This window comes from Triturus cristatus, chromosome 7 (genome assembly GCF_964204655.1).
Source record: "Triturus cristatus chromosome 7, aTriCri1.1, whole genome shotgun sequence".
Lineage (NCBI taxonomy): Eukaryota > Metazoa > Chordata > Amphibia > Caudata > Salamandridae > Triturus > Triturus cristatus.
In genome coordinates this window covers 1,075,276,629-1,075,304,546 of record NC_140590.1, presented here as the reverse complement: position 1 = coordinate 1,075,304,546, position 27,918 = coordinate 1,075,276,629, and the positions used below count along the sequence as shown (strand labels likewise).

Here is a 27,918-nt window from a genome sequence, read left to right as displayed (position 1 = left end):
CTCCCTCCAGGGCGATGGCGCAGCGGGCATGCAGGTAGTGATGGGAAACCTTTTATACCAAAAGGAACGTAATTTGCTACTTCAAATCTGGTGTACTCGCACTTACCTGCTAACTTCATTCACCCCAAAGGGTTTCAGGTGGAGGGGAAAGGCAACTACTTTTGTTGTACCTTCTGAGGGTAAGTAATGCAACCAATCTACCTTTTTTTACATTTATTTATCACTCGTCTAGTCTGACGTTAAATACATAAGCATTACATTTTGCTAAAACAGGAAATAAGACGAATCTTAGTTAATAGATTGCTATCTAGTCGAAGTATATTTAAAAAAGAACACCCTAAGGACTGGTGTTTTGAATGAGAAACGAAAGTAGGCAGCTTGCTCTACTCAGCTAAGAAAATTCAGAATTTTGTGACAGCAGTGGGGATGGCGCGAGTTATGTGATGAGTGGGAAGAATAATAAATAGTTGGAGGACCATTTTAGAGAGTGATTGAGGATTGAGGGAAAAATGCTTTGGAATACCTTCAAATGCAAAGCAAAGCTGACAGAAATGGCGATGATCAATATTAAGAACGTTTTGAAAGGAAGTGAAATCATGTCAGGTATGAGTATCGGAGGGAACTTGGGGGAAGGTGTGAGAACGAAAGGCAGGATTGGTTTATTGCCAACCCTCCACTCTGTAATGTTTTAATTGTACCCTCAAAGTTCCTTTTGTTTTCACCTGGGGCCATATTATACATTGTCTCCCGGGGGCGCAACGGGCATGTGCGTCCGCTTTGTGCACCCCTGGGGCACAATAGTATAACGGAAGAAGCTGCAGACGCGTGTGCGTCCCCTTCCACAATACTGACATCGCTGGCACTATCACAAGAGGGGGTTCCCTCATTTGCATGGGAGCATGGTCCTATACAAATCAAGAGCTCACCTTGCTTCTGTACTGTATTTTGTATGTGGGCACAGAGGCAAACAAGCCCTTAGGAGGCACACTGAAAGTGTGCCACAAAAAGGTGGTGCACTTTCAGTTTGCCTCCTAAAGGCAGACCTTTGGAGGGGAGAAAGGGGGTCCCATGGAACATCCAGACATCCCCTGTAGTCAAGTATAGTCACTTAGTGCACCTACCTGTGAGGGGATCTCTAATCTCTCTTGAAAGTGCAGGTGGGTGCCGCTTGCACTGTGAAACACGGAGCAGCTTTGAAGCAGCTGCTGCGTAGTTGGCTTGAATGCACTGCCCCAAGGGCAGCACAATTTCACGGCTGCTCTGGGGGCAGCGCATTAAAAAGAAATATGGAGTAGCTGCTTAAAAGCTGGGGCAGCGCAATCTTTGTAATACTGCACACTGTCCCTGTTTGCCTTTTGAAAGGTGTGCAGTGGCACAAACAGGGAAAATGTGCCATACATATAATAGGACCCCTGATGGTCTGCACTTCCAGAGACCTTAGGTGCCAGCTCTAAGTGCTACTGTGCGGGGTTCTAGGCATGGCCTGGGTAGGGACCACCAAAAGACCTCACACAGAAACCGCCCTTGGTAGGTTCTGGTGTCCAGATGACCACCACATTTGTATTACACACTGAAGGATGTAACACATCGCCACCTGATTTAAATACAGGCAGTAGCAAGTCTGTTTATTTTAATGTTCTTATCACCTCTATTTGAGAAGTGGATGCATTAATGGTGGTTGTCCACTTCAGTGTGAACTTGTGTACTTGACCCTCCTCACATACACAAACCCTGATAACTGGTACACCTCTTCACAAGGGACCGAGACATTAAAAGTGAAGTCTGACAGTCAATTACATATTTATTTGTCTAAATGTCTCCTTCAAAGAACTTGGCAAAAAGGATTAATGTGACAGCATATCTGTTCTGGCTTACTTTATTGGTCACAAAAAGGCTGCATTTCTAAATATTGTGTGTGGTTGAGGCACCTGCTGCGGAGATCTTTATGTGCCCAATAATTTTAAGGGGATAATACTACCAGCAAGATAACTATGGTGGCTAATGCACTTTTTGGAGAGATTTGTGTTTTGTCTTGTCAACGCATTGTAAAGTAGGCTAGAGGGTTAATGTGCTTGCTGCAAATGACAATGTGTAAAATGTAGATTACAGATTGTTCTTTATGTAGATAGTTCGCTAGGGTATTGTTTTTGTTACAAAGATCCTTTTGTTACTTGCAGTTTATAGCTTACAGTTCCTCTAATATGCCACACTGAGCTATGAACTGGCATCAAGGAGCTGCATGCAAACTGGAGGGCATTGGTTGAGAACCTTTCTATTTTTCCACAATCTTTTGTAATGCTAAGGTTGCTGAAAAGTGTTCCTTCAGGTAGTCATAGGGGGTCTGATTTAGACCTGGCATGTGGCCTTTCGTCCATCAGGATGGTGGAAGTCATCTCCGCCACCGCGGTCCGACTTCTGCCTGACAAATTATGGGATCACCACCAGCCCTGCGGTGATCTCTGGGCCTTCTGAGAAGCTGTCTTTCAGCGCCCCTGCAACATACTTTTTTTGTTTTTCAGAAACAGACTCCCAAAGTGGGAGTTTATTTCTGAAAATCAAAAAAAATCCCACATCTTGGAAGCCATCTCCCAGGGTATAAAAGTACACATATTTTATCTTTCCATTACCACAGGGGTTTTATCTGGCAGTAATGAACCAGAAACGTAGACATCAGACAGGCTGCTCTAAAGAGGAAGGGCCTTCTGATGTCTTGACTCCATGGCCCCTACTCCATTGAGCCGCCCTAGGGGTAAGCTTTGCAACAGCAGAGCCGGGGGGGAACATCTGCCATCAGAAAAATGATGGTCCAGCCACGTCAGAATTGAGCGGATGCACCAAGGCTTTGTTAGACTGGGTACTTTGTCACACTTACAATGTATAGAGGTTGTCTGGGACTATAGGCGCACACATCTTAATCTGTATGAGTGGTAAGTACATCATTCAGTCCATAGAACAGAAGTCCATATCTCATTTGGTGCTCTGGAGCAAGACGATCCACCTAATCTCCTTCAACCTGAGGAAATCTGAACTTAATCACAATGTTCTCGAAGCACACAAGTTTAGGCGTTGAGATCGTGGTATCGACAGTTCTTTATTCCAATGTTCAAGTCTGCCCTTGTATTTGGAATTTACGCTTTCCTTGCCAACAAGTGTTTCCACTGTATGTTATGAATACAACAGCAGACTTCATCAGGGCTGACGATAAAATATAAATCCATTTTAGAGAGGAAGCTGTATCTGAGAAAGTCCCGCCACCTGGGTCAAATGACCCAAAGGCACCACCAGTGGTTGTAATGTAAGCCTCGTGTTCACGGAAAAAATTTGGCCGTAGGTTTTAAAAGGTCTGAGCAAGATCATCCAAGGGTATAAAAGATAAAAAGAATGTGAGGTATATCATATAGGTTAGTGTGATCACCCTTGTGAGACAGTCGTCTCAGTGGGTGAATCAAATATATGCTTAGATACTCACCCCCGCCACCATCCTGCACTGTGTCACCCTGTATTAGCTCACCTGTTCTTAAGTATGTAATACTTCTTGTTGCGCTGCATGTACACTAGGCCTGTATCCTATATATAGTACTATAGCATAGAGCAATAATATCTGTGTCCTAAAAATATAGTAAGGTATATCAAATCAGTTCTTATTCATATAGTAATGTGCCACTGAGGTAGTACGAGGCATAAAATATTACCATACAGTGTCGTAAGAGCTGGTATCAACTTAAGGCGTATTGGAGGGTTGTTTGCCAGAAAATTACCTATTTATCGTCTTTGATAACTGCATATTCATTGCATTGTCATTCATATTACCAACAGCCAGTAAGTTCTTGTTGTTAATATGAATGACAATGCAACGAATATGCAGTTATCGAACACAATAATCAGGTAATTTTCTGGCAAACAGCACTCCAAAATGGCTGACACGATTTTAAGCCCTTTGGGAATATAGAACTGTAATTGGTCCTTTTTTGATTTCTCATCTAGTTAATAGAATGTGCAAAATGGCGCCTATTCAGCACGCCATATACCGGTTTTCTGGCAAACCCGCCTCCCGCACAAGTAAGTGTTGGTATATGCCGATCGAGTAGTCTTGGCCGCATGGCATGAGTTAGCTAGGACAGACGATTTTAAGCTGCATTTAACTATACTAAAATATTACAAACGTTTTGTGGGTGATTAGTCGTTACACCAACACACCCATCTGATTCCATTTGATATATTGAACGTGACTTTATGTAATATGGATATTTACAGAGAGAGGTTTTCTGCTTTCTTACAAACTCAGAGTGAGTTTGCGGGAACCTCCCTGCATAATCCTTTACAGGGATGAATTATTAAGGGCTTTTAGTCAACAAGTGAGGGAGGATGGTTTGGATTGATGTGTCTCGTAGTCTACCAATGTATCTACTTATTTTTGTGGCTCACATTTGATTGTTTATGCAATGCCTCATATTCAACCCTTTTTACAATGGTTAATGTGCCTAATGATCATACTAATACATGTACAAATAGATTGCATAGATTGTGACAGGCGTGGTCATATCATGAGAACTTGGAGAGTAGGGAGACTAACGGGTTGGGATTAACAATGCCTGTTAGTTATAAGACTACTTTGGGTATACTATTTATCGTTACCTATTTGATAGACCTTTACCTTTTCTTAAGATGAACATGGAACCTTTCTTCATTACAGACTCACCTGCACCACTCGTAGGCGCCTTAAGTTCATACCAGATCTTACGACACTGTAAGGTAAGATCTTATGCCTCTTTCTACCCCAACGGCACATTACTACATGAATAAGAACTGATTTTATATACCTAACTATATTTTTAAGACACAAATATTATTACTTTGTCACGTTTGTGATGGAGTACTCTGTCCGCCAAACTTTGATCAGGACCAAAGTCTTTTTAGCACAGTCAACAGCAACCAATGCATTATATTTTAAATCCTGACTTTGTGTTTCTTCAGACCAACCACTCCTAAAATATAATGCCTACCAGTAAGCATTCTGACATTGCTGTAAATAGTGCTGTACAAGAAATTCATAAAAAATAAATTAGTCAGTGCTAAATAAATCGTTATTAGTAGAAATACTCATATAGTCATATACATCTGACATTGTCACAGTGCATGCATATGTCTTCCATAAGGGGTGAACAAAGTCAAAAACCTGCCAAAGCATAGTTTATTTTAAGCACTTGTGAAGTTGTCAACAAGCTGAGTATCTTTGTTTCCCTCCATGATATTTGTATCAACCTGTTGGTCTCCAGATAGCTCTCACCAAAAAGAGGGCTGATGAGCCTTTAAGGGAGGACTTTGTGTTGGGCCCAGCTGGAAGTGAAAATAAGAAATCCTCCTCACCCCTTGTAGGTTGCTCCTTCAAACAGAAAGCAGACAACATGTGGGTTTTGCTGAATGTGTCTGCAAATTAGACAAGGACAAAGTCAGCGTTTTTCACTGCAGCTAGACAGAATTCCAACCCATCTCAATAACAGCTGCAAGATCCAGGGTCTGGATGAATCCATTTGACTTCCTGCACTGCTTGTCAGTAAATCAGAAATATCCCCTGGTTCAGGACGGCTTCTGATTCCAGACTGAGGACCTCCTGACAAAACCAATGCAGAGACAGTTCTCCCAAGCTTGAGTAACCAAACGTTAAAGTGGAGAAGCAGATCTATGAGGATGATGATGAAAGCCTGCATGTGGGAAGACTGCAGTAGTGAGAGTCTATCAAAGGTATTTCCTTGGGCCAATGAATACCCTTTTGTTACCACCCCAGGACCCTTCTTGCCCAGGAGAACACACATGCTCTGACTTGCTTACTGCAGGCTAGGTTGCATGATTCCTTCCACTCTGCTCTGATCACTGCTGAAGTCACATGGTGCCCATTTTCACCTGTACCCAGTGTAGCGGGAAGTAAGTAGTCAGAATATGAGTTTATTTGACCACTTTAGAGGAACTCAGTGTTTCATTACTACTGGACTGCTCGAAATGTGCTCCAGGCCAATAAGTAAAAATAAATAATTTTCTATATATCTTTGTAAATAATATTGATGTTTTTATTATCGTTTTCAGTAATACAGTCATTAAAAATATAATTGTTTACATTATTTTAGTGTGTTTTAGTTGATGTATTAAATTTATGAGTTACTATTGTTTATATAAATGTTATTAATTGTTTTTAAAAAATAGCTTGTAATTTTAAGTCAATTAGAATTATTTATTAATTTGTAATAGTAATTTTTAGGGCTGTAGTGGGTTGTTGGGTTTGTATGGGATTGGGGGAAGTTAATTAGGTAATACATAATTAGGAATTATTTAATACATTTTATTTATATATGATAGATATTTATTATGTAATTAATGCAACAATGATTTATTTCTATTATATGTTATTTGCTGGCTGTTGGGTTTATATGGGTATAGGGTAGGTAATTAGTTAAGTAATAATTAATTAATAATTAATTATAATTGATTATTTAATTGATTTTAATTATGGAATTTATTGAATACGTATTCATTTTACTTATATTTTAGTTGCAGGATACTAGGTTTGTAGGGCTATAGGGTGGAAAGTTAATTTAGTAATAATTAATTAACTACCAATTAATATTTCAAAATTAAATATTTAATTGGATTTTAAATTTGTACATTGTGGAACATGTATTTAATGTTATTTTATTTTAGGGCTAGGATGCTGGGTTTGTAGGGTTCTAGGGTGGGATTAATTATTAATTGTTAATTGATTTTTTAATTAATTTTAAATATGTTTGTTATTGAATAGTGTTTTTGTTATATTTTAGGTGTGGTCTGCATGGATTGTATAGGTACAGGGTGGGAAATTAATTAATTGATAATTGAATAACAATTATTTTATAATAGATAATTCATTATTTTATTAAATAGTAACTAAGCAAATTGATTAATTTTTTTTTGTTTTTCCTTAATACTTATATATATATATATATATATCTTATGTTAATGTATGTTTTTATAAAAAGATTAATATGTTTTCTACATTCATGGGGTTACTCATATATGTATTGTGTTTGAAGGGAAGTTTTTTCCCTACCCTTGCTTAGACTGTAGAAGTAATATTAAAATTAACATCTTTGCAAAGTAGATGTTTCCCTTTCAAAGTCCAACACTTTTCCTACTGTTGCGCTGTCTGGAGTGGGAATAGTAAATATCACCCCTTCTGAAATCCAACGCCTTCCCTACTGTTGCAGAGACTGGAGTGGGAATAGTAAATTTTACCCCATTCAAAGTCCAACACTTTCCCTACTGTTTTCCTTACTGGGGTGAAAATAGGAAATTTCACCCTTTTTAAATCCAATGTTTTCCCTAGTGTTGCACAGACTGGTGTGGGAATAGTAGCTTTTACCCCTCCAAAATTCAATACTTTCCCTACTTCTGCAGTATTTGGAGTGGGAATAGAATAGTAAATTACACGCATCCAAAATCCAACACTTTCCCTACTGTTGCATTGTTTGGAGTGCAAGTAGTAAATTTAACCCCTCCAAGTCCAACACTTTCCCTACTGTTGTGTAGACTGGGATGGGAATAGTACATGTCACCCCTCTGAAATCCAACAGTTTCCCTATTGTTGCATTGTTTGAAGTGCGAGTAGTAATTCTAACCCCTCCAAAGTCCAACAATTTCCCAACTGTGGTGTAGACTGGGATGGGAATAGTACGTCCCCCCTCCAAAATCCAAAGCTTTCTCCACTGTTGCTTAAACTGGAGTTGGAATAGTGCATTTCACCCCTCCGAAGTCCAACGCTTTCCCTACTGTTGCACTGACTACAGTAGGAACAGTAAATCTACCTCCTCCAAAGTCCAACTCTTTCCCTGCTATTGTGATGACTGGAGTAGAAATAGTAAATCTAACCTCTATGAAGTCCATCACTTTCCCTACTGTTGTATAAACTAGAGTGGGAACATTATTTTTAATACACTTAGGGCCTGATTCTGATGCGGTTCGGAAAGCTTCCAGACCAAATGGGTTTGGGAATGGTTTCCGACCGCATCGGATCGGGAAAGTCAAACCGATCAAGTATGATGCATCCTAGCGCGCAACCAAGATGGCCGCGTAGGTGCGAGGCTCCCGAGGACCTTCGCGACCTCCTGAATTAATCCTGGCGATATCCTGTCCTTGTTGAGGGGACTGTGTCGGTGAACCCGAGCTGAGGCGCCGCCCGTTCTTTGGGCTCGAATCGGACCCCGAATACCGGTGGGAGCATCGATTGAAGGTTGCGGCCTTCTCCTCGCCGGCCCCCCGGATTGGAGTAGTGGGGCGATCCGGGGACGAAGTGAATAACAACGGCGAGCGGGGCTGAGCGACTCGCATACCCCGCACTTTCACTTTCGCTTTTGCGCCCTCCTTGCCTCAGGCGGGGTCGGGCTGCGGAGCGGGATGCGGTGGTGTTGCCTTGTCCAGGTGCCCGGCTGACCCGCCGGCGGTGGGGTGACCCGCTGCCCGGTGGTCGCACCCGTCCCCCCCCCTGACACCCGTGATTTGGTGTGGCGGCCCGTTTTGGAGATCTTGGCACGACGGTGTAAGGGCCAGCATGGCCACCAAACAAGATGGCGACCGGGCGAAGATGAAGACAACCCGCCGTGGCACGGCGCACCAGGCCAATAGTATGGATCGCTATACGCTCCAAAAGGGTTCTCCGGAGACAGCGCGGTCGTCCCTGGTGGGCCCGACGGAGGCACCTGCCCAACCGGTGGATCTGACCCTCCGGGACGTCATGGGCGCCATCGCAGAGATGAAGGCCTCGGTGGACCAGCGTTTCGATACCTTGGCGCAAAAAATTGACTCTGTCCTGGTGGATGTGGGCCTTGTGAGGGCAGACTTGTCAAAAACGAACGACCGAGTTGACTCCCTGGCCCACACCACAACGAGCCTCACGACGGACGTGGTGGCCCTCCAGAAGGAGGTGCGCTGGCTTGGCCAGGCGAGCGCCCTGATGGACCGGCGACTGGAGGACTCCGAGGGTCGGGCCCGGAGGAACAATGTTCGCATTATTGGTGTGCCGGAGGGCCGAGAGGCGGAGGCGGCGGATCTCTTTGTGGAAGAATTGATCCTGACTCATCTCCAGCCCCGGGGGCTGAGTAAGCTGTTTGCGGTGGAGCGTGCCCACCGGGTCCCTGGGGGCCGCCCTAAGACCGGTGCCCCGCCGCGGCCTATTATTGCCCGAATTTTTAATTTCCGGGACAGAGACGCCATCCTTCAGACCTCCAGGCAACAGGGACCGGTCAGGCTGGACAACATGGATGTACACTTCTACCCAGACTTTACTCCGACGGTCCAGAAGCAGCGACAGAGCTTTCTCGGTATCAAGCGTCGCCTAAGGGACTTAAACCTCAAGTACTCAATGCTCTTTCCGGCTAAGCTGAGGGTGGAGGTGGATGGCCATACGCACTTCTTCGACCGGCCCGAGGCGGCTGGGGACTGGTTAGATACTTTGCCTGGAGATCGGGGTGGGGGGGGCGCGGCTGGCGGGGAGGGCCCGCCGGATCAGAATTGAGGGGTGACTGTATAGGCCTTGCTCGGGATATTACTCCTTTACCATATATTGCTTTCGTATGTTCCCCTCCCATGGAGGTCGGGTGGGGTCTGCTGGGGGCTTCCCTCCTCCTCTGGGGGACTAGTTAGTACTTAGCTACGGGGCGACAGGCACACTGCACTTTGGGGGGGCTGTCTGGGCTCATGCAGGGGTGCAGGGAGGGGGGAGTTCTGTTGGGACCGGGGGGTGGGGGGGTGTGTTGTTTGTTAACACCGCGAGGCAAACCCGCAACTGTTTTGTTGTTTTTTAAGATGCTCGGTGGGGGGCGACCGATTGTTTTGACGTATCGTGGGGGGTAGGGATTTGATTGTGTTGTCATGGAATGTCAACGGCCTGGGGGATAGGATTAAACGTGGTGTGGTCCTGCAGTATTTAAAACGTATTTCACCAGATGTTGTCTTCTTGCAGGAGACACACCTTATTGGTAACACCTTCAATGCAATGAATCGGCGGGGATATCGTTTAGCGGCCCACTCCGGCTTCACTTCGGGCTCGCGGGGGGTGGGTATTATGGTCAAGAACTCGCTCCCGTTGGAGATTGACGAGGTGCGCCATGATGAGAGGGGACGTTACACTGTTCTGGTGGGACGAATGGAGGGTAGAGTGTTCATCTTCATATCAGTGTACGTCCCGCCTGGGTTACAAGCCACTACATTTGCGGACCTGGGGCGCCTCCTTCTGGACCTTCCGGGTGGCCTGTTGGTGGTTGGAGGGGACTTTAACGCGGTTGCCTCTGGGTCTATGGATCGCCATCCCCCTAGGGACCTCCCCCGGGCACAGGCGTGGCTGCCCGGCCTTTTAGACACGCTGGGCCTGGTGGATTGCTGGCGCTTAAAGCATCCCGTATTGCAACAGTACACCTTCCACTCGGGGGCCCATGGTAGCCTCTCGCGGCTTGATTACATCCTTGTCCCGGCGGCCCATGCAGGGAGGGTGGGGGAGGTGCGCCATTTGGCACGGGGTATCTCAGACCACTCCCCATTGTTGTTGCATTTCGATGTCTTCCCGAGGGGGGATGGCAGAGTGGCCCCGATCAATGCATGGTATTTGCGCGACCCCACCATTCGTGCCGACTTGATCAAATCCTTACAGCGCTATTTCGATGAGAATGTGGGGTCGGTCCCCTCTGCCATCTCCCTGTGGGAGGCTTTCAAGGTGGTTCTTAGAGGGGAGGCCCTCTCCTTTATTTCCAATGCCCGGCGGCGCGAGCGGGAGGAGGTGACCCGGGTTGAGGCCGAGATTGCAGAACTGGAGGGTGACCTGGGGAGCGGGGTAACAGACGCCAAGTTGCATGTTTTGCATTTAAAGCAGGCGGCCTATCGGGCCCTCGTCACGGAGGCGGCCAGGGGCCTCGGTAGAGAGCAGCAGGGGCGATTGTATGATGTGGGGGACAAGGCTGGCAAATTGATTGCGTGGTTAGACAAGAGGGAGAGAGCGAGCCGCGTGGTGCCTTTGATTGAGAGCGTGGATGGTGTGTGCGTCACTGAGCCGGACGCAATTGTCTCCTGCTTCGCGGATTATTTCCGCGAGGTCTACTCCCCGGTTTCTCCCTGCTCGGAGGAAGATTCCCAGGCCTTGCTTCGGGACATCGCACTGCCCTCCCTTACGGTGGAGGACAGGGATTCGCTGGACGCCCCTCCCACCTCGGACGAAATTGCCTCGGCTATTCGCTCGGTTGCATCCGGCAAGGCCATGGGCCCCAATGGTATTCCCATTGAGCTATACAAGTTGCGCCCGGATGTGTTGGCGCCCCACCTGCGCGCGATGTTCCTTGCGGCCCACTCGCGGGGCTCCCTCCCGCCGGACCAGCGTCTGGCTACAATTGTGGTGATCCCCAAGGAGGGGAGGCCCCGTGAACGGGTCACATCCTACCGGCCGATTTCGCTTTTGAACGCGGAGCCCAAAATCCTCGCCAAGGTGTTGGCCAACCGGTTGGTTGGCGTGGTGGGCGACTTGGTCCACCAAGACCAATCGGGCTTTATACCACACCGCAACACGGCGCTTAATCTGCGGCGCTTGCACGGGGTGCTCGCGCGTGTCCCATTTGTGCGGGAGCCGGCCATCTTGGCGTCCTTGGACGCCACCATGGCGTTTGATACGCTCGAATGGCCATATATTTGGGCGATGCTGGCGAAGTTTGGGTTCGGCCCGGGTTTCGTCAGCTGGGTCAAATTGCTCTATTCGGGCCCGCTGGCGCAGGTGGTGGTGAATGGGCGAGTATCTGCCCCATTCGCGCTGGGGCGGGGCACGCGACAGGGTTGTCCCCTGTCGCCTCTCCTGTTCGCCCTGGCCATGGAGCCCCTGGCGGAATGGCTGCGGTGGCATCCTTCTATCCGTGGTCTCCGCTGGACCCCCGAGCATGAGGACCGCGTGTCTCTCTATGCTGACGATATCCTCTTGTATCTTGCCTCCCCGCGCAAGTCACTGATCGTCCTGGTTGATGTTTTGCGTTCCTTCGGTCGCAACTCAGGCCTGGTCATCAACTGGGCGAAATCCTGTGTCTATGTGCTCTCCGGGGAAGCCCCGGTCCTGCCACGGGACTGTCCGATCCAGATTGCCTCCCAGGGGTTCCGGTACCTGGGTATATATATCACTCTCGACCCGGAGGCCCGCTATGAGCGGAACTTGCTGCCCCCCCTCCAGCGTCTGAGGGAGGACGTGGTGCGCTGGCGGCGTCTGCCGCTCTCGCCGCTCGGCCGAGCGGCCTTATTTAAAATGATGTCCCTGCCGCGCCTCCTCTACGCCCTCCAGAATACCATGGACTTGGTCCCAGCACGCTACTTTCGCGAGGTGGAGGGCCTCCAGCGGCGCCTGTTCTGGGATGGGAGGCCGCGTATTGCTCTGGCTAAATTGACGCTCCCGTGGTATGACGGAGGAGTCGCCCTCCCGGACATCAAACGGTATTACTGGGCCTCCCAACTAGCTGCAATTAATCATGGCCTTTACGGGCCCGCCTTGAACCCGGCATTCGAGATGGACCGGACGCTTCTGCCCGGTGGCGATTATAATCGAGCGCTCTACTCTGGCACGCCCGACTCCCGTTTGACGGGACCGACGCGTGTCATGGTGCGTGTCTGGCACGCGGCTAATGCAGCTATGGGGTGGAAGGACCGTTTGACCCGAGCGTCTCCGCTGTATGCATCTGAGAGGTTGGGCTCCCTGTGGACGTCGAAGGGCTTCGAGAAGTGGGACACGATCGGAATCAGCACGGTAGGAGATCTCTGGACGAGGGGGGGATTCAAAACTTTTGAGACGCTGCAGGCGGAGTTTCAGCTGCAGGGCGGTGAGTACTTTCGGTACCTACAGGTCCGCCATGCGCTGGGCTCCGTCTTCACGGATGTTGCATCTATCCCGGAGTCTTCCCCCCTGGAGGACAGAGTGCTAGATGGCCATGTCCCGGACAGCACGATCTCCCTCATATATAAAAAACTGATTAACGATAGATCGTGTCTGCTGACTAGTCTCCGCGAGGCCTGGGTTGCCGACGGGCTGGAGCTGGACGACGAGGATTGGATTTCCGCGGTGGCCTCTCCGAAAGAGGTGGCCATCCCGGCTCGCCTTCGTTTCGTCCAGCTCAAGATCCTTCACCGGGTCTACGTGACGGGGCCAAGGCTTTTACGTATGGGTTTTGCCGGTGATGGAATGTGTAAGCGTGGCTGTGGTGCGTTGGCAACTTTCATGCATATATTGTGGGAGTGCCCGAAGGTGGAGCGATTCTGGCGTGGTGTGCATGAGGTTCTACGAATGGTTACGCGGGTCACGCTGCTGCCTGAAGCGAGGAGATGCTTGCTGAATGTCTGGGAACCAAATGACTACTCGGTACCGCAGACGCGGTGGGTGACTCTGGGATACATGATAGCCAAGCGTGATATTGCCCAATTGTGGGGATCCCAGAGGCCCCCTGCGGTGTCGGCCTGGAAGGAGCATATGGATTGGTGTATGTTTCGTGAAAAGGTGGTGTATGTGGCGAGGGGTAAACCTGGGGCGTGGATGAAACTTTGGGGCCCCTGGAACGCCTACCGCGGGGGTATTTGTGAGCCGCCGCTGCTACCGGCGGTCTCGCCGGCTCCGTCTCCCTAGATGGCGCCCCTCCCTTGGCCGCGGGCGCGCGGTCCCCCAGTCCCTGATCTACTCCCGTCCCCCTCCTCGGAATTTTGCTGCTGGTGTGGATCCCCCACTTATGGAGCACGTGTTGTCACTTTGGATCGAGGGTTGCCTTGCGGTTGTGGTTTGTTTATGTTGTTTTGTATTGAGAAAATGGAACCGTACTGTGGGCATGGAGCTTGGAGACCTGCACCATTGATCACTCCTGTTTTCCTACTGTGCACCGCTGAGAAAAATTTTTTTCTTTTTGCTGTATGTATGTAATATGCTTTTGATGCTCTAGCGGCCGGCCGGGTGGTTGTAGGCCCATACCTGTAACTTCTATAAATTGCAATAAACGGTTTCAAAAAAAAAAAAAAAAAAAAAAAAAAAAAAGTATGATGCATCCGGATGCTTCCAGATACGATTTGGTTGGAATCCCATTGACTTCAATGGGAGCTTTTGTTCCGACCGAATGCATAGGCTCCCATTGAAGAAAGGGGTGGCTGGGGAAAATCAGGCACCCCATGGTGCCTGCCACACTGTGCAAGGCTGGTAAGGGGGAACCTATGGTTACCCCCACGGACCGACTGGGATGGTTCCAGGTGCAGGGGGGCCCACTATGGGCCAACAAAGTTTGATTCTGACTGCCGATTTGAGTTGGACAGCACAATTCAGAAAGGCTGTCTAAATCCACCATCGTACTCGGTCCTTCAGAAACATGGCCCGAAGAGACGTACAATTCTGCTCCATACGGCTCGGTCATTCCAAATGCCGTCAGATTAGGATTGGGATGTTCCTAACACCTAACTCGCATCGTACTCGGTCAGTCGGAAACCTTTCTGAGTTGGTTGGAAAGACACGTCCCCGATCCAATTTGGACGGAGCAAAGGCCGTTAGAAGACCTTCCTACCGGCATCGTAATCAGGCCCATAGACTCCAATAGTTTACATAATATTGGTTGAACAGATTTTATAGCAGTAATTGTTTATTTTTTCATATTTTTATTTTTTATTTTTATATTACTTTTAATGTTTGTAGTTTTTTGTAAATGTGTTTTTGGGATTTTTCAATTTTTCATATTTTTTGTAAGGAAACTAGGGGGCATATTATCAAGGACGACGTTAAAAATTATCGCCGGTTTAGTGGCAGAAAACTGCCGCTAAAGCGGCGATAATGGCCTTGATAATATACTCTGGAGAATTCCAATAGAAGCCCATGTTCTGGTGTGAACATGGGCTTTTATTGGAATACTCCGGGGCATATTATCAAGCCCATTATTTCCGCTTTAGCGGCAGTTTTCTGCCGCTAAACCGGCAATAATTTTAACGCCGTCCTTGATAATATGCCCCTAGATTTTTTGCAGGTTTCCCCCCTGTTTTTGCCTCCATTTTGGACTACTAGCTGCTGTTTTTTTTACTCTGAGAGTGCACTGAGGTCTGCTAATCAGACCTCAGTCCCAGTGTTCTAACCCCTTCCAACGTGTATGTCAACTTGACTACCCCCAATTGGCAGATACTGGCTTACTTATAAGTCCCTAGTATATGGTACCTAGGGCTTGTAAAGTAGAGTGCCTACTAGGGGCTACAGCACTGATTGTGCCACCCTTCAATTTACAAACTACAAAATGTCTCGCAGCCTGACACTGCAGACTGGAAGGGTAGTTTTTTCACTGCTAGTTCAACTTTGCCATTCAAACAAACAGCAAAGCCCCCAGTTCCCTCAACAATAAATGTAAGTCTCCCCTAAAGAAAGCCTGTTGAGCCTTAAGGCAGGGAGCTGTATGTTGTTAAGTAGGACATGTATTTTTTCATATGTGTCCTGACTGCAACACTTCCAAATTGTTGTTATGTGCGGGTAGATAGTAGCATCAGTGGCTAACCCAGAGCTACCGACCAACCGCTCAGCCCGGCTAACTTCTGAATTGGACTACTGAAATGGGTACTGTAAGGTATCAAATCAATTGTGGCATTAAACTCGACTTGGGACCCAAGTCGAATATAATGTCACTATTAGAGAAATTTAACTTTTAGAAAGTTGCCACTCCGTGACCCAGTTTGTCCAGTGGCCTCACATGGTCAATGGCCACCAGAAAGCTTTCTGCCCACCTGGGGAATCGTATGAATCAATACCCATCTTAGGAGCAATAGCAGCCTGCTACAGGGTGAAGTGTTACCTCTCCTTCACAGGAAAGGCACTGGGTGTGAGAGGTGATGTGCAGCAGGCAAGAGTGGCTGACTCTGGAGTGCAGGGCTCGTGGTTCGATCCCCTGCACTGACAGCATCTCAGCTTAGCATCATGTGACTCTGGGCAATGGCTCACTTAATCTCCCCGACGGCCTCCAGTGCCTTGAAACCTTAAGAGGTGATATGTTTGTGCTTTTCTAATATGGATTATGAAATATGGATTAGGGTGTTAGCCCAAAAGGCAAGCTTCAAAGGCGAAGCTGCTTTTGGTGTGCAAATGGTTATCGGGACTCCTTAGGGACTGTCCTTTGTTCAGGTTGACAGGCTGGCGGTGGGAATGGAGAGGGGAGACCAGTGCCCAAACCGTTTTCCTGTGGGCATGTAGCCCTCAGGTAGTCACACCTCTAGGGTCAGTAAGTGACTGTATGGGTGAGTGAGTGGTGTCTGAATGGCTGTATGAGTGAGTGACTGGGTGTGTAAGTGGCTGTATGGGTGAGTGAGTGGCTATTTGAGTAGGTGTTTGGTTAAGTGAGTTGGTGTGTGAGGGGCTGTATTGCAGACTATGGGCAGATTTACAATAACTGGCGCATTTCTGCACATTACCAGAGATGCACCAGTTATTTTGCGTCATGGAAAAATAGCCTTGCGCCACAATGGACGCACCGCATTTACAATGCAGCGCACTGTGGCGCAAGGATGTAAAGATGCGTGACGCATCTTCTGACGCAAAGGCAATGCATTGCTGGAGTCGTGTCGCAAGCACGACGCAACTCCAACAATGGTTAGGAATGCCTATTCCGAACATGCTGTGTCACTCCTTATGCCTGCTTCAAGCAGGCGTAAGGTTTTGATGCAGTGGCGTCGTAAAAGTGACTCCGTGAAATCTTGTAGATTTCACTGCGTCACTTTTACGAGGCTTTCCTACATCAGAACGCCCACCCTGCATACATTATACCTGACGCAGGCATAATGTAGCGCAGGGCTTTACAACGTGACGCATCTCACTAGATGTTCCATGTTGTAAATATGTCGCATAGTGGCGCATTGTTTACGACGCCGCTGTGTCACAGAAGTGAGGCAACGGTGTCGTAAAGATGTCACAAGGGGCTTGTAAATCTGCCCCTGAGTGTCTGTGTGAATGGCTGTATGGGTGAGTGAGCGAATGTGTGAGTGTTTGTATGGATGTGTGAATGAGTATGTAAGTGGTTGTGTGCTGTGTGAGTGAGTGTGTGAGTGCTTGTATGGGTGAGTAAGTGACTGTGTTGAGAGGCTGTATGGGTGAGTATGTAGATATGTCAGTGACTGTGTTGGTAAAAAAGTGAGTTTGTGAGTAGCTGTATGGGTGAGTGTGTGGCTATGAGACTGGCTGTATGGGTGAGTGACTTGTTGTATGAGTGACTGAATGGGTCTGTGGGTGCCACTATGGAGGAGTGAGTGGGTGTGTGAGTACTGGTATTGGTCTGTGAATGGGCAAGTGAGTGGTTATGTAGGGGTGTGAGTGGTTCTGTGGATGATGTCATCAGTGATGTCATCAGTGATGTCACTGACCATGTCATGATTGATGTAATATGTGAAGTCATAAGAAATGCATTGCGAGGGCGTAAGTTATAGGTAGGTCTGGTAACTATAACTGCTGAACTTCATTGGATTTGTACGACTGATATTTTAGTCTAACTATAACGTCCTTATAACCTTAGGTTTTTTCACCGTTTTAGGTCTTGCCTCAGTCAAGCATTGTGGAAGGGAAGCATGAAACTAATGTCTATATCCACATTTACTGGATATATGTTCAAATATTATTAACAGAAAGATCGTCTGATGTGACCAAAATATATTTTACAGAGGCCAGCCTAACCAAATCAAACTTGATCTTGTTTCAATATGTACTGTTATGCCCTAACTGACAGGCCAGGTCCCTTTCAAGAGGGAGCACAGGCAACCTCAGACCGATGTCAGCCGACAGATAGTCAGAATGTCACACTAAGAAAAGTTCTCTATGTCAAGGATCATTGCGTAAACGATAACTAGAATGTTGTCAAGAATTTACTCTACATGTCAAAAATGGAGCAATAGTACGGTATGAATAACCAGAACGTCATTTTATTATCTGTAAACAATAGGCTGCCTTTATTCCAGAGGTACCAGAAAACTGTCAATAATGAGCATAACATGACAGATATGGGTCATTAATGAGTCATGGACAGCGAGAATGTTGCAAAGAATACCTACAATAAGGCAAATATGGCCACAGTTATACTAGGGATAGACAAGATATAGTTATCACAGTATTACAACATCACTACTGGCCTTGCCTGTTAACTTCCCCTCAGTGCTTAATTTGAGCCGGAGGTTTCAGGTGCTCGGCACCCACGCTTAATTGTCAACACCAGCACTTATGACAGTCTGCTGCATGGTGGTGCTTTTTGTCTCATTCAGAGACGCGCATAACAACAGTTATTCATTCAATGCACTTTAAAAATGACTAATTCCTGCCGCCAAAGCCATTCTTACAGCTTTGGGGGTCTGAAATAGTCAGAATTGTCATACTTGCAGTTTTGTGATGGTTAGTAGTCGTGTTGTTCCTGTTACTGGCAACGATGGCAGAAGCAATGGGTGGTACAAGCAGAAGTGTCCTTCTGAAGAGGACCCTGGCACTTCTAGTTTTACAAATTAAGCACTGCTTAATTTGTCAAACACAAACAAAGAGGTGAATGCACATGCACACACAAGGGACACGCTGTCTGACCCCACTCCCAAATTACCTCCCAATAGTGATCCCGACTTGCCTGCTACACCACTAAGCAATCCCTTCTTCCTGGCTCTACATCATTGTCCTCCAGGACAGGCATCTACATTGGCGGAATCTGGTAAGGGGGGGCCTGCGATGCCACATGGTGCTAGACATCCCAAGGGGTCAGGGAGACATAGAAATGTAGCCAGCACACCTCTTCTTTCTGAGCCCTGAGGATGCCTATACACATTTAGCGAGACAGAGTTTAAAAGGGAGGGAATAAGAGTGCAGGATTTGGCTGGGTTTAGCCTGGGACTGGTCCAGGCAGGCAAAGGTCAGGGTAATCATGTCTGCAAGCAGCATTGGCTGCTTTGGGCTCTATGCCTCCCAGATTTCCCTCCTCCTCTCATTGGCTGACTCCAGAGATGCCGTTCCAATGCGCAGGGGAGCCATAGTCCTCTGGGATGCTTTCAGCTGTCAAGCTCAAGACAAGATACTTTATTCTGTGAGGGGGTTAAATCTGGCAAAATGTAATTGTTTTTCAGGAGGCACATTAACCATCTATACTATTTGATTCAAATATGGGAATACACAAAACAAAGATTTCTTTAGATTTCTTCAGCAAAAGCGTTAACCTTCTGAATGATCTCACCATTATTATTATTCCCTGAGATTTACTGGGCACCCAAAGATCTCTGGAGCAGGTGCCTTAACCTCATAAGATATTTTAAAATACACACTTTGCAACCATTTAAGAACAGATCAACTACCATGTTTCTCCTTCTTGCCAATTGTTGCCAATATTTTTTGTGGCAGGGTTAAAAAAAACAATGTATTACTTGAGGCCCAGATGTTGCGTCGATGTTGTGCTACATTTTTGGCACAACCCCGATGCAAAATCTCATTTGTCAAATCCCATAATGCACCTAAATGTAATCATGATATACCTGATAAACATATGTGTGAGGTCTTAATATCCGATGTCACTTCTTGTGATGCCACTACCAATGAGTTCACTTCCAGTGACGCCACGTGCGATTTCACGTGCCGTGACGTCATGCGCTGTGATGGCATGCACCCTCATGTCACTTGCATACGGCCTAACTTGGTTAGTCGCCCCACTTCTGTTTTTTACGACTTGTGCTCTGGTAGGAAAGGATCTCAGATACAGTATGACATAGGAATCACATAGTTAACTAAATGGCCTGTGAGAACAATAGCCTTTAAAATGAATGTCTTTAATAAAATATCAGTAAGGGATGAGGGTTAAAATGAAGAACAACTAAGCAACTTCTGGGGTCAAGATATGTAAAATAACTAACACAGCCACCAGATGTTATTCTTTAAAGTGCAGACCCTAAGCAAGTCTCATTTCCTTAACGACTGACATGTTTCCCAAAGAGCAAAAGTGCTAGACATAGTGCTAAAAATTAGAACATAATTGAAAGGAAACAGCTTAAATCTGCTTTACATGTGCTCACTCCGAATTTGGCAGCTATGCTTCGTGTGTAAGAACTGCAACAAAGTGAAAAGGCCTAAGATTATAAGAAACACGCTTGAGCAAAAGTGACATCTACATCAATTAAAATATTTACAAAAAAGGAAATCGGTTCAGTTCAAATTGTTAAAACACAAAGTCTTCCTTCATCTCATGCGCATCGCCTTCAGAAGCTTGTTGATTTTCAAACAACTTCATTTTGTATCCCAAAAGAATGTGCTTGAAACTGCCACCGTGCACAGCAATGTTGCCTAAAAAACAGTATTGGCTAGAGGTGTCAAATTATTCTTAGCATTTTAGGATTTGCAGTTTATTTTTTTCATTGCTACGACAGGACTGTGTGTTCCAGAATGTAAAGAAACAGGTATACAGTAAGGGGCGGATTTACAAGGTCTGGCGCATCTCTGCAAATCAGCAGTAATGCGCCAGTACACTTGCGACCCGCAAAACCACCTGTGCGCCACCACTGATGCGCCGCATTTACAATGCGGTGCGCCGTGGTGCATGGATGGGCAGATGCGTGTCGCATCCCCCGGCGGAAATGCGGCGCATTGCTGGAGTCGCGTCGCAAGCGGGACACAGCTCCAGCAAGGCTCGGGGTGCCCTATGCCTAACATGCTGCGTCAATCCTTACACCTGCTTCAAGCAGGCGCAGGGTTTTGACGCAGCATGGCCGTAAAAGTGACTCAGTGAAATCTTGTAGATTTCACTGCGTCACTTTTACGAGGTGTACCTGCGAGGGAACGCCCACCCTGCGCTGGAACGCCCACATGAAACCTGACGCAGGTTTCATGTGGCGCAGGGGTTTACAATGTGACACATCTCCCTAGATGCGTCACGTTGTAAATACGGTGCAATATGGCGCATGATTTATGCCGCCGCTGCGTCACAGAAGTGACGCAGTGGCGGTGTAAATGTGTCGCAAGGGGCTTGTAAATCTGCCCCTTTGTACTCACAAAGTACATGTGACTACCTGAACTCCCTAACTGGTCCACAATAACACAGCAAGTAATGCAAAGCATACTGCTTTACAAAGCCTCTGGACATTAGTAATGTTTAACCCCTTGCGTGCGTATGACGGAACCACGCCGTCATGAGCCACAGGCGGCGTGTGCTCATGACGGAGTGGTTCCGTCATGCTGCGGCCGCTCCGCCCACGCGTCGCTGATTCCCCACCTGTGCGGGCGAAATGAAGAGTGGGCGGAGTCGTGACGGAACCACGCCGTCATGAGCACAGCTCGCCCGTGACTCATGATGGCGTGGTTCCGTCACGAGCATGGCGGAGCCGCGCTCACCCCGCACCCCCCCAGCACCGCGGCGGAATTTGCGCCGCGGCGAACGGGTTAAACAAATGCAGAAGAGCAGAACATCAGATCACAGATGACAAAATACACACGGAATGCACAGCAAAAAGAAATGTGTACTGGAGTAAGCAGTCAGACTCCAAACACATTTTTACTTCGCTCCCAACAAAAATAGCTCCACATTTTACCACTAATAGCAAATGGCGATTCATTCACTGACACACATCCATAACTACATAGGGTACATGTTTACAAATGAAGGCCTTCCCTCGATTTTATCCTCGATTCTTTTGACACTTCAATGACCTTTAAATAGCCAGAAATTCGAGTTTGTCAAATTGGAGATTTGGTTCAACCCAGGAGTTGCCTTTCCATCAACAAGCACCCCAAGTAAAACGTGTGTTTCTGACAAATCATGTGCTTGCTTAACCTCGGACATAGCTCCCAATGGTGTCCTTCGCAACCACAGTTCTCCAAAGAGTTGCGCTATACAACACAATCACATCATATACTATTTTAATGGATCCATTTTACATAATATTGATGGATCTTGTTCCTCCAGTCTTCAAATGACCACGCCCTGGGACCAGTACCTGGCAGTCTGTACGATGAATGATCGCGAGATCAGGGATCCTCGTTTCCCTCCACATGTCAATACTTATGTCAGAGTACAAAACTCTTTTCCCGCTCTAACCCAGACGGTGAACAGACATAATATCGAATTTTTAATATCGAACTGCCAAAATATTGAGTTCTTTATAAAGAATGGACAGAATATCGAATTGCCAAAATATAGTGGTTCAGAATATCGAAATTCAGGCAAGAAATACCGATTGTCATAATATGGACAGTCATAATATAGTTGTTAAAAATTTCGATGTGTTAAAAGTATGTATTATTTTTGTAATGTATGTTTTAACTTTAATTTTATGTTATTTAATTATTGCGTAATTTAAGTCTGTATTGGTTGTGGGTTTATAGGGGAATAGGGTGGGAAGTAATGTAATTGTAATTAAGTTATTATTTATTTTTATTTATTGGTGTTGATAATTAATTTATTGTTAATTAATTATTAATTGTTAATTAATTTGTATGTTGGTTTAAAGGGGAATAGGGTGGGAAGTAATTTAATTGCAATTAAAAAAATATGTAAAATATTTTTGTGTATTGATAATTAATTTACTGTTAATTAATTATCAATTGGCAAACATTTTGTATTACTTATTAATTTTTGGTATTGAAAAATAATTGGTGGTTAATTAATTATTAACAGGTAATTAAGTTTTAATCATTAATATATATTGATATTTAGAATTAATTAATTATTAAATAATTTGTCATTGGGAATTAAGTTTTAATACATTTTTATTGGTATTGATAATGAATTTATATTCATTTGATTATTAAATCATTACTTTGCCTACTGTTTCACTCACTGGAGTGGGAATAGTAATTTTTACCCCTACGCTATCCAACGCTTTCCCTACTGTTGCACTCACTGGAGTGGGAATAGTAATTTTTACCCCTACGCTATCCAACGCTTTCTCTACTGTTGCACTCACTGGAGTGGGAATAGTAATTTTTACCCCTACGCTATCCAACTTTTTCCCTACTGTTGCACTCTCTGGAGTGGGACTAGTAATTTTTACCCCTACGCTATCCAACGCTTTCCTACTGTTGCACTCACTGGAGTGGGAATAGTAATTTTTACCCCTACGCTATCCAACGCTTTCCCTACTGTTGCACTCACTGGAGTGGGAATAGTAATTTTTACCTACCCGCTATCCAACGATTTCCCTACTGTTGCACTCTCTGGAGTGGGAATAGTAATTTTTACCCCTACGCTATCCAACGCTTTCCCTACTGTTGCACCCACTGGAGTGGGAAAAGTAATTTTAACCCTCCCGCTATCCAACGCTTTCCCTACTGTTGCACTCACTGGAGTGGGAATAGTAATTTTTACCTACCCGCTATCCAACGCTTTCACTACTGTTGAACTCTCTGGAGTGGGAATAGTAATGTTTACCCCTACGCTATCCAACGCTTTCCCTACTGTTGCACTCACTGGAGTGGGAATAGTAATTTTTACTCTCCCGCTATCCAACGCTTTCCTTATTGTTGCACTCACTGGAATGGGAATAGTAATTTTTACCCTCCCGCTATCCAACGCTTACCCTACTGTTGCACTCACTGGAGTGGTAATAGTAATTTTTACCCTCCCGCTATCCAACACTAAAAATATTGAATATTTTTTAATAATTTTAAGTTAACATATATATGTATTAAAAAATAAAAATGCATGTTTATTTTTTTTAATTGACATTAATTATTTATTAATTTTAAGGTTATTTAAGTATTTTTAAGTATGTTTTACTTAATTATATTTATTATTTCATTATTTCACATTACTTTTAAGACATTTAAAAAATTCAATATTTTAACAAACTATATTATTTACAATGATAATTTGGATTCGATATTTTTGTACTTACCTGTTTGTAGATAGGAAGTCGATATTCTGTCATTCTATATTTTGTCATCGATATTTTGGGAGGTCCATATTTTGCTCCTCGATATTCTGTCAGTGGTCCAACACAGACAAAGCACTCCCAAAGGAGAGACATGCAGAACTGATGCTAATTGAGTAACTCCTTCCATAGCTAGCTTCAACGATATTCCCATCAAGCCTAGGAAGAAGACACACTCCCTCTTCTCAGGTCTTCTCCTATTTCCTCTGATACAACTTATTTTTCTTTATTAGAGGTGAGAACCAAAATATGCAGATCCACAGATCTCCTCTTCTGGCTTCTCAATGTTCTATGACTAGGGTGCATATTACAAACCCCTGCTAGTTCTTTCCTGATCTGTGTTCAAGTGTAAAGTTACAAATTTGAACTTAGGCACACCCAAATAACGCAGCACCACAACACATAGACATTAAGGAGGGGACAATTATTTTGTGTTATCTTTCAAAGTACCAACAGTATTAAAATCACTGACTTCCAATAAGGATGCACAGAAGGCAAGCAGGTGTTTAGATGTATGTGGCCTGAGACCAGGTGGAAGAACTCTACAAAGCTGCCAGATATGGTTTTATGAGGCGGATGACTGGACTCATTGACCTAAACTAGGGTTGCTGTAGATTCTACAACAATGCCTTCCCATTTGGAAGAAACCAAATCAGTGCAGTCCTCATGGTTGAATGGCAGGTTATGTTACACACAGAGCGGCGGAAAAAATTCTGAGCTGCGCACAGGCATTTGATTTACAATCATTTGTTTAGGTTTTTTCTAATTTGCTTTTCTTTTCTTTTTTTCCACAGCTCTTGTGAAGGAAAGAACGCAGAAATATCCAACCAAGCCTGGGTTTGGAATTTTCATGTATAGACCAGCTTGTGACTGCACTTTGTGAGGAACTATTTAATTAGGTTATGTGGTTTTTTGTTTGCTAAATAGAACTTCTTACAGAGGCCATGATCTCTCTCTTTGTAACACTGATCCTGCTGTCCGTGACTGCCCAGAGGGTAGAGTGTTTCTCTCTACAAGGCTGCCAAGTGCAAGGAGTCTGGGGAAAGGACATGAAGGTTCTATGCTATCTCGTGGGCTTGTCACGAGTTCCCTGGTCTCTACCTGAAATGGTGGTGAACTTGGATCTCTCCCAGAATAGGTTCTCCAACCTTCAGGCGAATGACTTCCATAACCTGAGCCGACTCCAGGTGCTGAATGTTTCCCAGAACAAGATCAGCACCATTGATAGTCATACTTTCTCCAACCAAGGCCGACTGGAACTATTGAACCTCACCAAAAATAGGCTAACTGACCTCTCCAGCAGCATGTTTACTGGGCTGAGCAGCCTCACCACCCTTCTGCTCAGCCACAATAGCATCACCAACATTGAGCCACATGCCTTTTCAAGCATGACAAACGTAAGAATGATTGATTTGGCATCCAACAAGTTGCAGACCTTGGATTCAATGCATGCGGTGTTCATCCTGAGGACCTTGGAGGGATTACATATCGGCAACAATGGTTTACATAAGTTTATAACTAAAGATTTAAGGGACACCCTCATGAACCTCACAAAGCTAGACATTTCAAGAAATCCGCTCTCTGAAATTAACATGACCAGCAATGTTTTCCAGAATCTCCACTCGTTGGATTCTTCCTACGTTGGTGTGGGTCATTCTATCACATGGTTTTTTAAAGATCCATGTTTCTTAAATGCACTAAAGAATTTAATGCTTAGTGGTGTTAATATGAAGCCTGCTGAGTTGTCAGGTCTTATCCAAGGCCTTTCTTGCTCTTCTCTGGAGAACATTCAACTCAATGATTTAAACTTGACAGACTCCGACAATCTAGTGGAACAGATCTGCTCTTTCCACCCAAATCTTACGTTTCTGCAACTGCGAGGCAACAACTTCACAGGACTGAAGGAAGATGTCTTTAAAAACTGCACTTCTCTAACACATTTAGATTTGTCCATGAACAATTTCCAGGAGGTAAGCAAATTGACTTTTAAACACCTACAGTTTCTGAAGGTCCTGTCCCTGGCATATAACAAGCTCTTTATTGTGTCAGATGACATTGTACAAATGCCATCTTTACAAATGTTGGACCTTAGCTACAATAATATTGAAGACATTTTCATGAATCAATCTGCATCTGCCAGTAAACTGACACATCTCAGCCTTTTCGGTAACCAACTAATAAAACTATTCAGTTCCTCTCAATTTCAGGCACTTGGCAGATTGGCGGATTTACAAATTGGTAAAAACCTCCTCTTAGAAATCACAGCACCTTTCTCTCCAGCTTTAGTAATGCTAAAATCGCTTGAACTAAGGAAAAATAAACTCACTGCCATCAAGAAATATACCTTTGTAAACTTGTCTGCACTGCAGACTCTTAATCTTGTGGCGAACCAGATAGAATCAATAGAAGAAGGAGCTTTTGATGGCCTCAGTAATTTAGAAACGCTACTAATTGGCAGTAACAACATTGCCAGTCCATTGTTAGAAAAAGGGATCTTCAATGGATTAACCTCCCTCAAAGAACTGCAAATGTTTAGCAATTACATATCCTACACATCAACAGAAAAACTTAAAAGACCTCCTTTTCTTCAGCTGAAGTCATTACAAATATTCACTTTTAACAGTCAAGGTCACGCAGGGCTACTTCATTTACCGGCAAACTTCTTTGAAGGATTGATATCTGTGAAGAGGATTCATGCAGGCAACTTGGCTATAACCACTCTGGACCCAACCACTTTTACTTACACCCCTAAACTCAAAGAACTAGACCTGAGCAATAACCTTCTCGACACAATTGACCCAATGGTGTTCCAGCCAGTAGCAAACCTAAGTCAACTGCATATTAGTAGAACTGGGCTCCAATCCCTGGATTTCCTACTCCATGTCACTTTTACTAAAATGTTTCTTTTACGTGCGGTGGGAAATCAACTGCAAGTAATCAAAGATCAGCACATAAAGGCTCTACCATTCCTCAATTTTTTAGATATCAGGAAGAACCCCTTCACCTGTGATTGCAATAACAAGGACTTCCTGAATTGGTCCCTCAACGATCTGAAAACCCAAGTGCTACATTTCTATGAATACACCTGTGCATATCCACCCGGATCCAAGGGAAATCCCCTACACGAGTTCAAAACCAATTGGTGCCCGAGCTATGAGTTTATCCTCTTCATAAGCACATCAGGGGGAACAATACTGGTGATGGCTTGCTGCACAATCCATCACTTGTTCAGGTGGCATGTGGCCTATGCTTATTATCTCTTACTTGCTTTTCTCTACGATAAGAAACAAAAGAGAAAATTGGATTCAAAATATACCTACGATGCATTCATTTCATACAACAGACATGATGAAGAGTGGGTATTGAGAGATCTTCTTCCAACACTTGAAGAACAATACCAGTGGAAGCTATGCCTCCATCACCGAGATTTTCAGCCAGGGAAGCCAATTTTGGACAATATTGTGGAGAACATCTATGCAAGTCGGAAGACCATCTGTGTCATCAGTGAACACTACTTGGGGAGTGAGTGGTGTTCCAGTGAGATGCAGGTGGCCAGCTTCCGCCTTTTTGATGAGAGTAAGGATGTTCTTATTCTGATTTTCCTAGAAGAAATTCCCAGAGAGAGGCTGTCACCATATCATAGGATGAGAAAGCTGGTCAAGAGAAAGACCTACCTCCGTTGGCCACAGAAGCGGGAAGAGGTACAATTATTCTGGCACAAAGTCAATATGGCCTTAAAAACACTGGACGACGGAGGAGAAAAAAACCCAATTTTGTGTGGGACTATTCCAGATGACTACTAATAGACCCATTACCCCAAATCTGCTGAAAATATCAGCTACTCAATTATGAACAAGCAAGAAAAATATGAAGGGTCAATTTTATTTGACAAGGCCCTTCCCACACTTCCATTGTTGAGCAATATCTTACTTAGTGAAGAGCCAGTAACATTTATGATTTCTTTAATCTAAATAAATTATGTTATTACACACCAACCGGATCAGTCTATTG

At 45.2% G+C, this 27,918-nt stretch overlaps 1 protein-coding gene across 1 annotated transcript; it reads left to right on the top strand.

Moving 5' to 3' along the window:
* Positions 1–27,904, top strand: LOC146811115 (uncharacterized). The gene is made up of 2 exons (XM_085614490.1): positions 1–179; positions 24,702–27,904. Exon 2 carries the CDS (start codon positions 24,852–24,854, stop codon positions 27,708–27,710), a length of 2,859 nt encoding a protein of 952 aa, XP_085470616.1. The 5' UTR covers positions 1–179; positions 24,702–24,851; the 3' UTR covers positions 27,711–27,904.
* The last annotated feature ends 14 nt before the right edge of the window (positions 27,905–27,918 follow it).

Bases quoted from the DNA above. Each gene is read 5' to 3' on its own strand.
- LOC146811115 (XM_085614490.1), top strand. From the start codon at position 24,852: ATGATCTCTCTCTTTGTAACACTGATCCTGCTGTCCGTGACTGCCCAG.